This window comes from Botryllus schlosseri, chromosome 15, assembly GCF_051294905.1.
Source record: "Botryllus schlosseri isolate E-star chromosome 15, Bs_hap1, whole genome shotgun sequence".
NCBI classification, from domain to species: domain Eukaryota; kingdom Metazoa; phylum Chordata; class Ascidiacea; order Stolidobranchia; family Styelidae; genus Botryllus; species Botryllus schlosseri.
Window position 1 is genome coordinate 8,266,766 of NC_137250.1, and position 12,869 is coordinate 8,279,634.

General features: G+C 40.4%; 2 protein-coding genes across 4 annotated transcripts; both read right to left on the reverse strand.

Moving 5' to 3' along the window:
* Nucleotides 1-982: 982 nt before the first annotated feature.
* Nucleotides 983-5,089, reverse strand: LOC145458121 (protein myomaker-like). The gene is made up of 5 exons (XM_080336456.1): nt 4,693-5,089; nt 4,416-4,561; nt 3,229-3,349; nt 1,651-1,772; nt 983-1,297 (listed from the first exon to the last, which is right to left on the reverse strand). The coding sequence occupies exons 1-5, from the start codon at nt 4,825-4,827 to the stop codon at nt 1,144-1,146; spliced, it is 678 nt and encodes a 225-aa protein (XP_080192582.1). The 5' UTR covers nt 4,828-5,089; the 3' UTR covers nt 983-1,143.
* A 1,085-nt stretch (nt 5,090-6,174) lies between these two features.
* LOC145458122 (uncharacterized) lies at nt 6,175-12,345 on the reverse strand. Of its 3 annotated transcripts, none has more exons than XM_080336458.1 (3): nt 12,213-12,345; nt 9,595-9,905; nt 6,175-7,662 (listed from the first exon to the last, which is right to left on the reverse strand). In XM_080336458.1, the coding sequence occupies exons 1-3, from the start codon at nt 12,237-12,239 to the stop codon at nt 7,428-7,430; spliced, it is 573 nt and encodes a 190-aa protein (XP_080192584.1). In that variant the 5' UTR covers nt 12,240-12,345; the 3' UTR covers nt 6,175-7,427. The 3 variants fall into 3 exon arrangements, with proteins under 3 accessions (XP_080192584.1, XP_080192585.1, XP_080192583.1); XM_080336459.1 differs by lacking the exon at nt 12,213-12,345 and adding an exon at nt 11,233-11,500 and having other exon boundaries at nt 6,175-7,542; XM_080336457.1 differs by lacking the exon at nt 12,213-12,345 and adding an exon at nt 11,233-11,488.
* Nucleotides 12,346-12,869: the final 524 nt, after the last annotated feature.

Consider the following 12,869-nt stretch of genomic DNA (forward strand, 5'->3'; position numbering starts at 1 on the left):
AGACCGAAAACTTCGTTATATAGGCTATACAAAATACATATAGGTTTAATTGTTCATAGGCTCCTGAATGACTGGCGCCGAATGTTCCTGTCTTTGCAATCTGAACCTCACGAGACAATTACCATCCCGCTGGGGAAAATTTTATGCCAGTGAAGAAATACAAATTTGAAATTGTGTGCGTCTTAGTTTAGAAGCCTACGTTTGGGCGATTCTATATTTTTTGATATAGCAGACTGGAAGTCACGAAATAACACCATAACGAAGTCATATCAACGGGTCCGCCCGCCCGAAGATGTTTAATCAATAATTTCGGGCCCTCTCGTTTTCAAGACACTTCACTCAGCTCAACCGGTAAATCTAATTAAGTGAGTAGAAAGGACAATAAATTGATAGCATAATATATATGCAATCACCGATCTGATTGACCGATTTTATCATAAATTATCGAAAATTTTCGCGCCTCGCTTTCGCTCGGCTCACAATACAGTACAGATAATTTCGTGACAAACGCGAACAACGTGATGGGTGCCTGACGAGGTGCTGTTTAATTATTATTGAGTGGTCCTACCTTTTCACACACACCTCACTCAGCTCTACCGGCAAATCTGATTACGTCAGCAGAGAGAAGATAAAATTGATAACAAATACGCAATTCCCGATCATACTGACTGATGAAATCATAATTTTCCGCGCTTCGCGCGCTTAGGCGACAAAAACTGATTCACTAAACAAAGTCCCAAAGTCTAAGATGAATAGTGGCAAACAGTGTATCGCCGGAGGGGGGGTCTGGGGGGCGAAGCCCCCCATAAGTTCGGTCTATAACCCTATGGGGGGCCCAAGACCAAAGTTTTGGGGGGGGCCTGACGAAGTGCTGTTACGGCCCTGGTCCTACATAATACAGGCACGACGGTGAAAGCCGATGTCATCGACACCGAACATTGCACAATGTAGGCCTACTGTACTGTACACAAAGGGCTTCGACTCTGTTAGCCTCTACTTTACTTGATTTCGCCCAAATGCTGACAGACAACTATATCGTTTGATGCCATAAAGTCAAATTGAAACAAAACATAGTAAATAACACGATAAACCCGATGACAAAGTGATTCAATCCAATTAGGAACGCTGCGAGTTCGAATGGCATCAGCAGCAGCAAACTACCATGGAAAGCTTCCCGCATCCACAGAACTTCTCATTCGATGTCGGTTTGTCGCCATCCTCCGTCATTCGAAGGAAGAAGTAAATGGAGGCAGCTAACGATACGTGGTGCAAACTGTGCACAAATCCATAATTCAAGCTGCGATACATGAACGGGATTAGCAAAATTTGTGAAACTGTAGAAACTATGGACCGACACTTTGAAATTGATGTTGCGAGGCGTCGTATACCCAGAGGGTCAAGGTTTCTCATAGGTCTTTTAGGCACTGAGGTTGCCGGTTTCGGAAAATAGGCTTACATTCATGAGCGGGACAGATATAGCCTCAATATCGTCATGATTTCGGCAGTCATACTATCATAATGTCCACAGATTGATTCAAATGGGTTTCATTCGAAAGATGATTTCACACTGATTCCGAAAACATGATTACCATGTATTGTACAGCCTATTGTTTGAGCGATGCGGTAAGTCCAATATATTCAGGTCCTCACCTGTCTTGGAAGCAAAATATCAATGCAAAAGAGAGTATGCCAAATATCAATGCGGGCAATATGGTCCTTATCCACACGTTCTTTTCGGGATAAAGCGTTTTAGTACTGCACATATGCCGGCCCTGAAATCGATTGAAAATTTCATGCATATGGTTATTACAAGTTTGGTCACATACCAAAGTCCATGGTTGGTATCGTAGATAGGAATAGCGTGCAGTAGGGATGGATGTGAACGTGAGGTTCAAGCTCTGTGCGTGAACCTCTGGAATTTTGAGGTTCCCGTTCACAAACGAACCATGGTTGGTCCTGCACTCTGTGAGCCTTTTTCATGTAATACAATTTTCCACGTCATTATAACGTCTTTGTTTGAAATTCTTACATTTCACATTCGGACCACTCTACGCATGGCCCTGACTGCATGAAAATAGGTTCAGCACTAAACGAGCTTGCACCGTGCCGATTTCAAAAACTATTTGCTCGAAAATTTGATCGGAATATTTAGCTTTCCGTTTGTGAATCTTTACTGACTTCCTGCTGTGAGCTCGTCCCGCAATCGCACAATGGCAAGAAAGAATCACACTACATGTAGGAAGTCAGTGAATTGTGCTTAGTTCACATCAACGAAATTGTTATAAAGAATGCATCGATGTCTAATGTAAAAAATTCATCAGGTGTACGGGATCTCTCTTGATTTGATACTCTTATTGTATCATAAAAACCGAATCCGCCAGATAGGGGTGTTGGGTACTGTAGAACTTGTTTTTGAGGTAATATCTGGTGCAAGTATAAATAGTAAAAACCGGTGTTTCACCTGTCCGGTCTAGCCGAGTCCTTGTGGAAATTGTTGGCAAAGAGATTTTGTGGGATTAATATAGCATGCATTTGATTGCTTCAGTTGATAAATTAGGTGACGTTTAAAAAGTCGGCATGTAGTTCAGCATTCTGGCATAATATGGCCTGAGTAGTCGCTAGTTATCATGTACATTAATATATAACTTTAAGGAAATGCGGGATTAGAATTAGCAATATCACGTCTTGTGACGTCATATGTTCACGTTCGCGTTCACACAGAACCTTTCAAAAAAGGTTTGCTTTTAAACCAGTGGTTCTCAACCTTTTTTTTAGACACGCCCCCCTTTATGATAGTGAAAAATTTCGCGCCCCCCTTATCGTCGTATCACAAAATCAAACATGGATGATAGCAACCCCAACAGATTGTTTGATGGCATGGAAGGTTATGACTGTTAATTGGGAGAATAAAATAATATGAAATTCGGTCACAATATAGAGAAACACACGTGAATTGGAGGTAAATCGCGCGAAATTTTTTTTCAGTTGACAGCTTCTTCGCGCCCCCCTTCAGATGTTTCACGCCCCCCCAGGGGGCGCCCCCAGGTTGAGAACCCCTGTTTTAAACGAACCAGAACCTTTCAAGAGTTCGCATCATCCCTCGCATGTAGCAATATTTCTCACGTCGATTTGGGTGATCCCCTGCAAACGGCCATGCTACAACTCAATCCTAGTGTCAAAAATCGTAATTTAGCCGTATTGCTCAGACAATGTAAGTAATTCCCTCACCCACGAATACAGAAGGAGTGCCGAAGCAATTATCAGCGGTGGTGAGTACACTCCGAATCCTTCAGGAGTCTGGTATATTCTTACGCTGAACACAGTCCCGCCAGTTATATACAACGTCAATCTGCAAGATTGCAAGCTATAGCGTGATAAATGCATTCAGAATTAACGTAGGCCTGTACATTGTTGTTGTTGTTGTTGTTGTTGTTGTTGTTGCTGATGATGTGTTCTAGTATTCATAGTATTTAGACATCTATGATCATTGGTCATTTTACACCAAACAGATAGCCTATCGCTTATTATGATTCTTAATGAGGTACCGCTGCCGACTTATAGCACGACCTTCGACCTACATATTATTGGGCAGCATTCTTCGAAAATCAGACTAAGGTGGATGAAAGTATAAGCTACGGTTAGAATGGGGTATAGAAGTAGTAATACAAGAGATCGGCAAAGTGAAATTTTTTCGACTGCCAACTGTCTTTTGAACTATGCCGCTGCGCCAATGCTAACATATATGAACACCGTGAACCCTGGATAGCCATTGATCCGATGAAATGTAGCCGCGAGGAAATTAATGAAAATTGTCGTCATCATGTTAATGGCTATTCTATCTTGCGTTGATATGAGTATAGGTACTCTTTTCCTTGGTATAGGTGACTGAACTGCCACGCGGCTTCTCGTCTAAGAAGTTGAGAACACGTCAATTGCAGGGGAAGCGAGTGGCGCTGTTGGTTATGCGCCAGCGTCACGACACCAACGCCAGTGGTTCGAATTCCGGTGCGGACCAACCTCTATGTGTTGTGTTTATCTAGACTTCTCACTGCCACTGCAGTGTCTCAAAAAGCCCAGAATGATGGTGAGCTGCGCTAGTATAAGAAGCCGGCAGTAAAGAACAAGTCCGGGTGCATGAAAGGCAGAGAGACCGACGCTGGGAGCACGCGGGTGTGGAAGTCACCCGGAAAGAGTACGAAAGCAAAGATCCTGAGCATTACGAAAATCATTGTCGTTGTGCACAAGCGCCACCGTTGTATGTTGCGGTAAGCGCCACTGTTGTATGTGAAATAAACAAACGTTAATTGCAATTACAATTGTAGGCCATAGCGAGTTTTAGTTATGAGAAAATGATTAAATTAACTATTCAGTGTTTAGGCTCTATTTTGACAAACAAAAACTTATCAAATACATACTTTCGCACCCTTGAAAACTTGGTGAGATTTACAATCGTGGCGAAGACGCTTAATATCAGCAAATATGTAGAATAGTACTTCAGCAAGTCTTCGCCAAGAAAGCAGAATATGATTGACAACCCCGGACACTCGCACAGGTGGTGAAGCTGTAAATAAACAATTGATACTCATACAACATCAATGACGTTGGAAACTAGGCACGCAATGAAGGCCTACCATGCTTATACGCTGTTGACGATAGTGACACTACGAAGAAAGTGAATAATGGAATACCTACTATTTGGAATACCATTGTGAACATATACAGAAAACCTTCAGCTTGAAGATATTTTTTCAGAGCAAAAGCTCCAGGAGCCACAAAGCTTATAGCTGACACTGCCGGCAGGATACATTTAAATAGCGCCAGTCCCATTCTTTATTTGAAAATATTAACTACCTCGCCTGCAGTAGAAATGCTCAATATCGTAGCTCGCAAAAGTAGGTCTATTCTACGTGTCATTGTGTTGTTGCTGCCACCAGCAGTACGACATGCCGCAGGATCTCGGATTCCCAGGAGGATGAAATTTGATTCTTGCAACCGATAAATGGGCCACCTGTTATCTCGAATCGAAACTCAGCTAACTGTGGATACAACCTCGTCGAGACTGAATCCAATTTCTCTCGTAATAAATTCAATGGAAGATACGACCCTGAGCAGCAATTTTCTAGCCAATTTTATATGTTATCAGTGTACACTATCCACCCCCCTGGCATACACAACGCAGTCATGATATAACGACAGTAACGATACTTCATGTTTCATCAAAACACAGTGATGCACGAAAGAGATTCTTGGAAATGATGTATCGTCCACGTAGGCTAAGCATAGCCAGGACGGAAACGAGGATGATTTTTTTGAAATATTGACGTGACATCAAGAATATCAAATAGCCGTCGTGACGTAGCGAAAACTGATGGCGTCACGAATTTGTAGGGGCCAGCGCGTCTTGCGCTCCTCAAGCTATACATCACTGATTGGGAGGCCGGTTGCCGACAAAACCCCGGGAAAAGAGAACTTTCCGTGTCCAAGTAGTATGCTACTCAAATGTAATCTGATCAGTAGCGCTTTGGTTAATGTTTCGCCGGGGTGTAAGGCGTAGGCAGGGGCCACTCAACTATTTTTAGCAAAGGTCCAGTATTTGCTTAGAGGTCGATCAAAACCATCGTAAAATTACGGTATGTTAGTACCTAGCTAGTTGGATAAGTGACATTTTTATTTCTTGCAAATACTTCTTTTTATAAACACACATATACAGCATGCTACTCTGTACTGCACTGTATGACTGATGTTGACATTCGAAGATCCCAGATACATTATGGCTCTAACCAAGGTGGTTACACCAGACCTATGCAACTAGGTAATTCTAGAATCTAGATAATACTTGTTTTCTCACTGCTCCGTTTAGAATTATATATATGTAATCTAATTATATGTAAAATGTCTCGGTGGTCTAATTCTAATCTAACTTATGGTTTCTATGAAAATGCAACAGGAGAGCTGTATAGTGCAGAACGAGTCAAGCATACATTTGCCACTCTCACACTCATGAGCAGGACGATTTTTGTTTTACCAAAAACGGAAGATTTTGACCTGAAAATGAAAATTTTGACATTTTCTAACGTGGTTAAAGTGTCATAACAAACTGTCTAATAGTAGTCTGCTACTTTTCAAAAGACTGTGCATCTTAGAGACACTTGGCAGTATAATAGAGGCTATAGCAAGTGTCCAAGTCACATTTCTTTCAAAAGATATCGAACATACAATCAGTACTTTGCAAGCTTCGACTTGAAGTAATTTCAATAGAGCCACGTGTAGATGTCTGCCAATCAAAACGACGTCAACTAAGTTGGATGCATTTGTCGTAATTGAATTCAGGATGAATTCCTGTTTTTGAAAGTGCACCGGTCCGCAGCATTTGTTTTGGGGTTTTACCGGTCCGCGAGGTCAAAAAGGTTGAGAGCCCCTGGTCTACATCACAATTTTTCATCATGCGCTTCTTGATATAACAGTCATTGCTAACACAGTCTTGCTTCAGATAGGATATCGGTACGTTGAGCGTAACACCATGTCGACCTATTTGTTTCATTTGACCGTTTATGATTCACAATGAGCAGACAATGATGGGCAGTCCACAGCGGCTGGCCTATAAAGCAGGCTATACAAGATGTGAAATGTCAAATGATAAGTTCATCGACCGTGCAAACATCTACGATACACACGAAATGCAGGTTGCAAAAGGAATTGACTTCGTAAACAATTTTGACAATTTTTTAACTATCGTTACAATTTTGACTAAATTTTGACTTTTTTTGCAATGTCGTAAAAAATCGCCCTACTTATGAGAATGAACGCAGATATGATATGAGCTGAACTTGTATAAATATCCAAGTTTTCGCGAATTCAGTTATTTTAATTCTAATCGTATTGGGTAAAAAGTGTGTGAAGATAATTCTAATTCTACACTTAATTAGGAAAATTGTGTAGCTATAATTGTAATGTTAATCTAAATAAAAAATGATGAAATTTGTCAAGTTTTTAAACTCTGTGTTACAGATTGTTGGTCCAGAGATGAACAGAAGAATACAAACACTGCAGTATTTTTTTTTTGCAAATCGACGATAATGGAATTGGTTTTGTTGCAAAACTGAATAAATACTGAAGCTCCAGAATGCCTACCTAAATGTTGGAGGTTTATCTGGGCTCCTTCTCGCCATCTCATCCGTGTGAGCGGTGTCTTGTAAATGCCTAGAAGTGAGCCGTACTACAAGTAGGCAGATACGGAATAAAAATGAAGAAAATTGACCTGGTGTAAATGACCATAGTAGTCGACAAAACACCATCAATAACAACAACAAAAAATACTGGAGCAGATAGGGTCCGGATTCACCACCGAAAAGGTCCACTCTCCGCCAGACAAGTAGCCCTGCATTGGAATCAACGATGTAACAACTCGAAACTACTCTCTATAAGCGTCAAATTATCGATTTCAAATCAACCTCATCGCCGTCTACAAATAATTTCCCGCCCATTCTCTTTACGTTCTTCCCGTCCTGAGAGGCTCGCTTTGCGTAATCGTCCAGCTTTTTCCTGTGAATGCGTTGTGCTGGCGTGAGATCTTCTTCAAGTGTGTAGAGTTTCGGGAGATTTTTACGCTTGGAAAATGCTTTTGACTTATCTTTCAGGCGGACGAAGCGAATGAGGATGGGCCTGAAGACACCCATCGCATTTTATTACGTGTATATGGCATACAGGATGGGCATGACGCTTATATGTGTGTTACGGAGGTGGTCACAGTAGTCAGCAATGCGACCCCAGTAAATTTATACTCATGTACTAGTAGAAGTAGATATTTCTAAGACACGCTTAAACTACTTCGAGTAGAACTATAAAACGAACTGTCTGAAAAGTACTCAAGAAGCTTTAAAAAGTATGTTATCTGCTGATCATCATAAGTGAATTTATAAGTGCGTTTATTATGTTCAGTTATACAGTGCTTCTTGACCTTTTTTCTTTCATCGCCGCCTTTAAGAAATTTGCATGCGCTGGCGCTTAGCCTACCATATGATTTAGGAGATGTACTAAAGACTATGCGGTAGAGGTCGGAGTCTGGGCGTCCTTGGCGGATTTGAATGGGACTATTGGGAATATCACAAACTCTAATTGCACACTATAACTTCTCAACTAATTAAGTGCTATTTTTGGGATCAGGTTGTCATAAAAAAATTTCGGTACGGGTTCATACATCGAGAGAGATACAAAGCTAGTTTGAAACATTTTATCGGAAAAATCCTTATCTAGTATGATGGAACTGGGGTTGCATTTAAAGAAAAAAATCAATTTAAAACAGACATGTTTAAAACAAAGCGCTTGTTTGAAACATGTTTTCATTGTTTTCAATTGTTCATTGTCATGACGTCACCGATAATCAGTTGTGACGTCATAGTGCACTGAAATTGACAATTGAAATTCTAGGGTAAATATGGCTCCTTCGACGAAAAGGGCTTCCGACCAATGTCATAAACAGAGCAAAAATACATTTTACCAGAACTACATCGTTATGCAGCATTATTACGCTAGGTGGTCATCATCATCAGAACAATCATTCCGTGCCAATGATCGATATCTAGTTGATATAACTGTCGAACCGACGACGATTTCGAGGGTTCCAGCCACTCCACATCGTACAAATCGACTATATTGACTGCAAGTCGAGAGTAGGTTCATACTGCATATTCTTTCGAAAGTATTTACAGACCAGCAATTGCTTTTCTCCGCGGGTCAAATGAGAAGTAGAAAATACGTTGGCGGGCCGAGTCAATAATTATAGCTATATTCTCCAGCGTGTTAATTTTATTTCTAAATTGAAAGCAGTGTATAACATTGTTGATAAATGCTGCTCCTGCAGTTGATGAGTTGATATTAAGGCAATGGGAAATATTTATTTGCCGTCATTATTCGAAACAATGTTAAAAATGATATATTTTAAACTCTCTTTGAAACCCGATCCACGTTTTTCCATTAATATTTTAAAATGAATTTGGGATACTACAAAGCTTATTGTCTTGTTCATCGCCTTCTGATGAGCGTACTGTACACTGTGCAGCCTACGGCATAGTTGCTATATTGACTTTATTTTGGATCTAGATTGCGTATTCGAGATACGTAGGCTGCGTAATCACGGCATATTAATGAGCAGGCTTCAGAGTAAACGAACTGCCTTTCCACTTTATACAGCCTATATGTGTTTAGTACACGCAGCAACATTCAAAAGTAGGTTTCCTGTTTTGAATTCCATGCAATTTACACAATTTTGTTTTTTTGTAAAAAGGCATTTGTTTGAAACACTGTTGAAACATGTTTTAAACAAAGTGTTTTGAAACTCCGCTCGTTTTAAATGCAACCCTAAGTATAGAAGTGGCAATTTCCTAGTTCAAAAAGGTAGATATTCTAGGTTTCGTTTGGCCCGCAAACTGAAAACTGAGATATAGAAGTAGTCTTAAATCGTCGCCACTTCGGTAAGTAGTACAAGTAGGCCAAACATTCTTAAGTACTCCAAAAAGTAGAAGTATTTCGTTACTGGTCACCCATGTTGATGACATAAATACGATATTATTTCGAATATTTTCATGCTTTCCGCACCTCGGATCTCCGCCCTCTATTCTTTGAGCGAACTCAATATCGGATTGAGCCAACGTAATCTTCAAGTTCTCCTGAAACATGTAGACGACGGACTCCTCCAGAGCTTCCAGGTCTTCTTCCTTCTGCTCGACGACTCCTCTCAAGATTAGATTTTTCTTCTTCGCGAATTGATCTATCGCCTCCAGCTGGTTGAGATGGACCTGGACGAGTTGTTTTGTGCGATTGACTTCGGACGCGATCTCGTCCGCTCGCTTCGTCACTATGCGATCGTATCTCTCTAATCGTTGAAGATCGTGTAACGACCGTTTCAGCTGTAGGATGCGGCACCGAAAAAAATGATGGAAGGCAAGAATGTATAGGTGCATAGGAACGATATTTGAGACCTCCAGTGACAAATATTTGAAGAGACTACTGGAGTGCAGAATTTCAGTGTAAAACTGAATAATGTATTCATATTATAAATAAACGAATATTTTCAGGTAACACTCGCCGGGGGTGATCGTCGGCAACTAGTAAAGACTTGAAAATAACATTGTACTATATCAACAATCATATCATCAAATATGACGTCACCGACATGAAACCAGAAGTCAAGGATTATAGATATACACAAACTCTCTTTTTTGACACAAACTAGGTAGGTGGAAATATATGCGGGTTTATTTCAATATGAATATATTGTTTAATTGTATACTGAAGTTACAAATGTATAAATATGGTAAATTGTTCAACTGTACTCGTATGCGTTGATTGTTGAGGATATGACATCATGGACGTCATTGTGACGCAACGTGACGACACCAAGCGCTTAAAAATGCTGGCAGTCGACTGTTTCCCCGACTATTAAACCGATACCATGCCATTTGGATTTTTAAAAATTGACTCGATGTCTTTCCAATGCAGAATGAAGAGAAATATTTCTTCAGTTATAGTTATCAGTTATCACTTCTACGCTTCATTAGCTGGTAATACGTTTACGAATCACAGATTCAGCCAAATATATTAAAATTCATCATTTTTGGTTCACAAAATTATACGTGAAGAGCTTCTTGAAGGTATAAAACTTCAATTGAAAATTATTTATATTACAATTTTCGTTGCAAAACCTCACGCACATCGACATTTTTGTTACCAATGAACTCAAAAGTTAAGGGTGCAATTGTAATTGCTGAGTTAGAACAAACATTATATAGTTCACTGCGATTACGTCGAAACCGGAGCGGCGCCTTCAATAAGTAACTCTGCAAGCTATGGTCTGGAGAATGGCATTTACATGCGCACTTGCTAGGGCTTGGGGCTATTGTATAGGCCGCCCGGAATGTTCTGTATTTACGCTGTCCTTGATAACAGGCTCTGCTGTTCACGATAAAATAAATTATACATTCCCCGCTGAGCGTACGCCTGTTCTATTTAGTCGGCAAGGCCTTCGCAAATTTGCTTATGATATATTCGACATGGCTTGATTTCAATGTGTATATGAAGATAAGCAATTGGGCTATCAGTACAAGAGCAACCGACAAACTGTCGAACATAAACATCGTTTAAACAAACCAAATGAAGTTCTTAGCAATTTACGTCACGAGGACAGTAGTGGTCACGTCAAGTCTAGGCATGCAACGGAAAGAATGCGTGTTTCACCTCCTCAAGAATTGCCTTTTCTTCCTCAAATATAAATATCGTTACAGCGGTAAACAGCAGTCCGATTACAAGCAATTGTCGAAACACCGCACCACAGCGTCCGCTGACCATACTGTTACCGCATATCTCTATAAGTGCAACACCGCTTCATGCCGCGATGTATTGAATGCGGCTATTCCTAAGCTCTTTAAAATTTGCATCCAACTGCCATCCACGTTTCATTGCTGGACTGCATCGAACCCGGAGGTATCAATCAACTATTCTGTATACCCTGAGGCAGTCACTTGGTCAGATTGACAACAAAATTTTGATGCTGCGACACCTTGTGGCAAAGATGAAAGAATTGTTTGAAAGTGCGATTGGTCACCAGTCCGAGCACTCACTGTTCACGGCTCAGTTAAAAAAAAGAATGAGTTGAGTGTGTCTGTAAATGCAACAATTCAACAGGAATCTGGCATCTGTAATGGAGAAACCTACATGCGAACTGACGTTGATAACTGGAATATTCACATCACAGTTAATCATCCGCTTCGCGAGACATGCAGATATTCAAAATTTCAAAATATGATCGATATTTCGGAATATGGTTGACATTGAAGCACACATGTGTGAAGTTATGTATAAAGCTTTCATCATATCTTAATATTTGGTAAACGTTTTATGCCTATCACGTAAGTATGCTATAATATGATGTATGATCGCAAGAACCCCGAACATGGACACTTGGACAATGGACACTCGATGTCCTCAAAGTCAGATCATGTCCAATTGTCCAATGTCCATCCAGTTATCAGCATTTGATCGGATTTCTAGCCGATAGAACACCCTTGCTATCTGATTTTGTGCAAAGATCAATTTATCAAAACTGATTTTAAAAAACGTGAATAAGGAAGGGCTTAACAAATCATACGGGAATCACAGGCTGATCTATATGTTCATATTATACAAAATGCAGTATACCAATAACATACTTTACATACCCCGTTCACGGCGTCATGTTTCTCCATTTCATCGTGATATCTAATTCCATAAAACGGGACTCATCAATTGAGATTGCACACTACATTGTCTAAGAAATTCCATACTTGTGGTTCCGGTGATAGACAGTAAATAAGAATCCACAAAATACAGTTTCTGCGCCTATATTACGCCCTATGTGTGCGGACTCGCGACCCTATTATCTGACGGCGATTTCACATATTGCCTTTGTCTGTATTTATCCAGGTAAAACAAAATGGCGGTGATTTCTGATGCGACAACGCATATTCAATTTGATACACTACGGTGCTTCGGTGGCCGGAGAGATTTACCGCAGATGCAATTAATCAGCCTTTATTACGTTCATGTCCAGCAAGTTACATTAAAGCTTAGACAGACACCGCGGTTTAAACACGATTGTGGAAACATTCAGCGTGTGTGAGGCCTGCGAGATTTGTTCAGCTTTGCGAAAGGAAAATACAATAAATCTAACTCATACGAGATGTATTTAACTATATTTATGTCAATCGCAACGATAGATTCTCCAATAAATACTGAGATTACTAACGTGGGCGCCGTTAATATATAAGCGAGTGGTATATAAATCCACTCCGCACTCATACAGGGTATACTATTACCATCCTATCAGGAGCGGTACA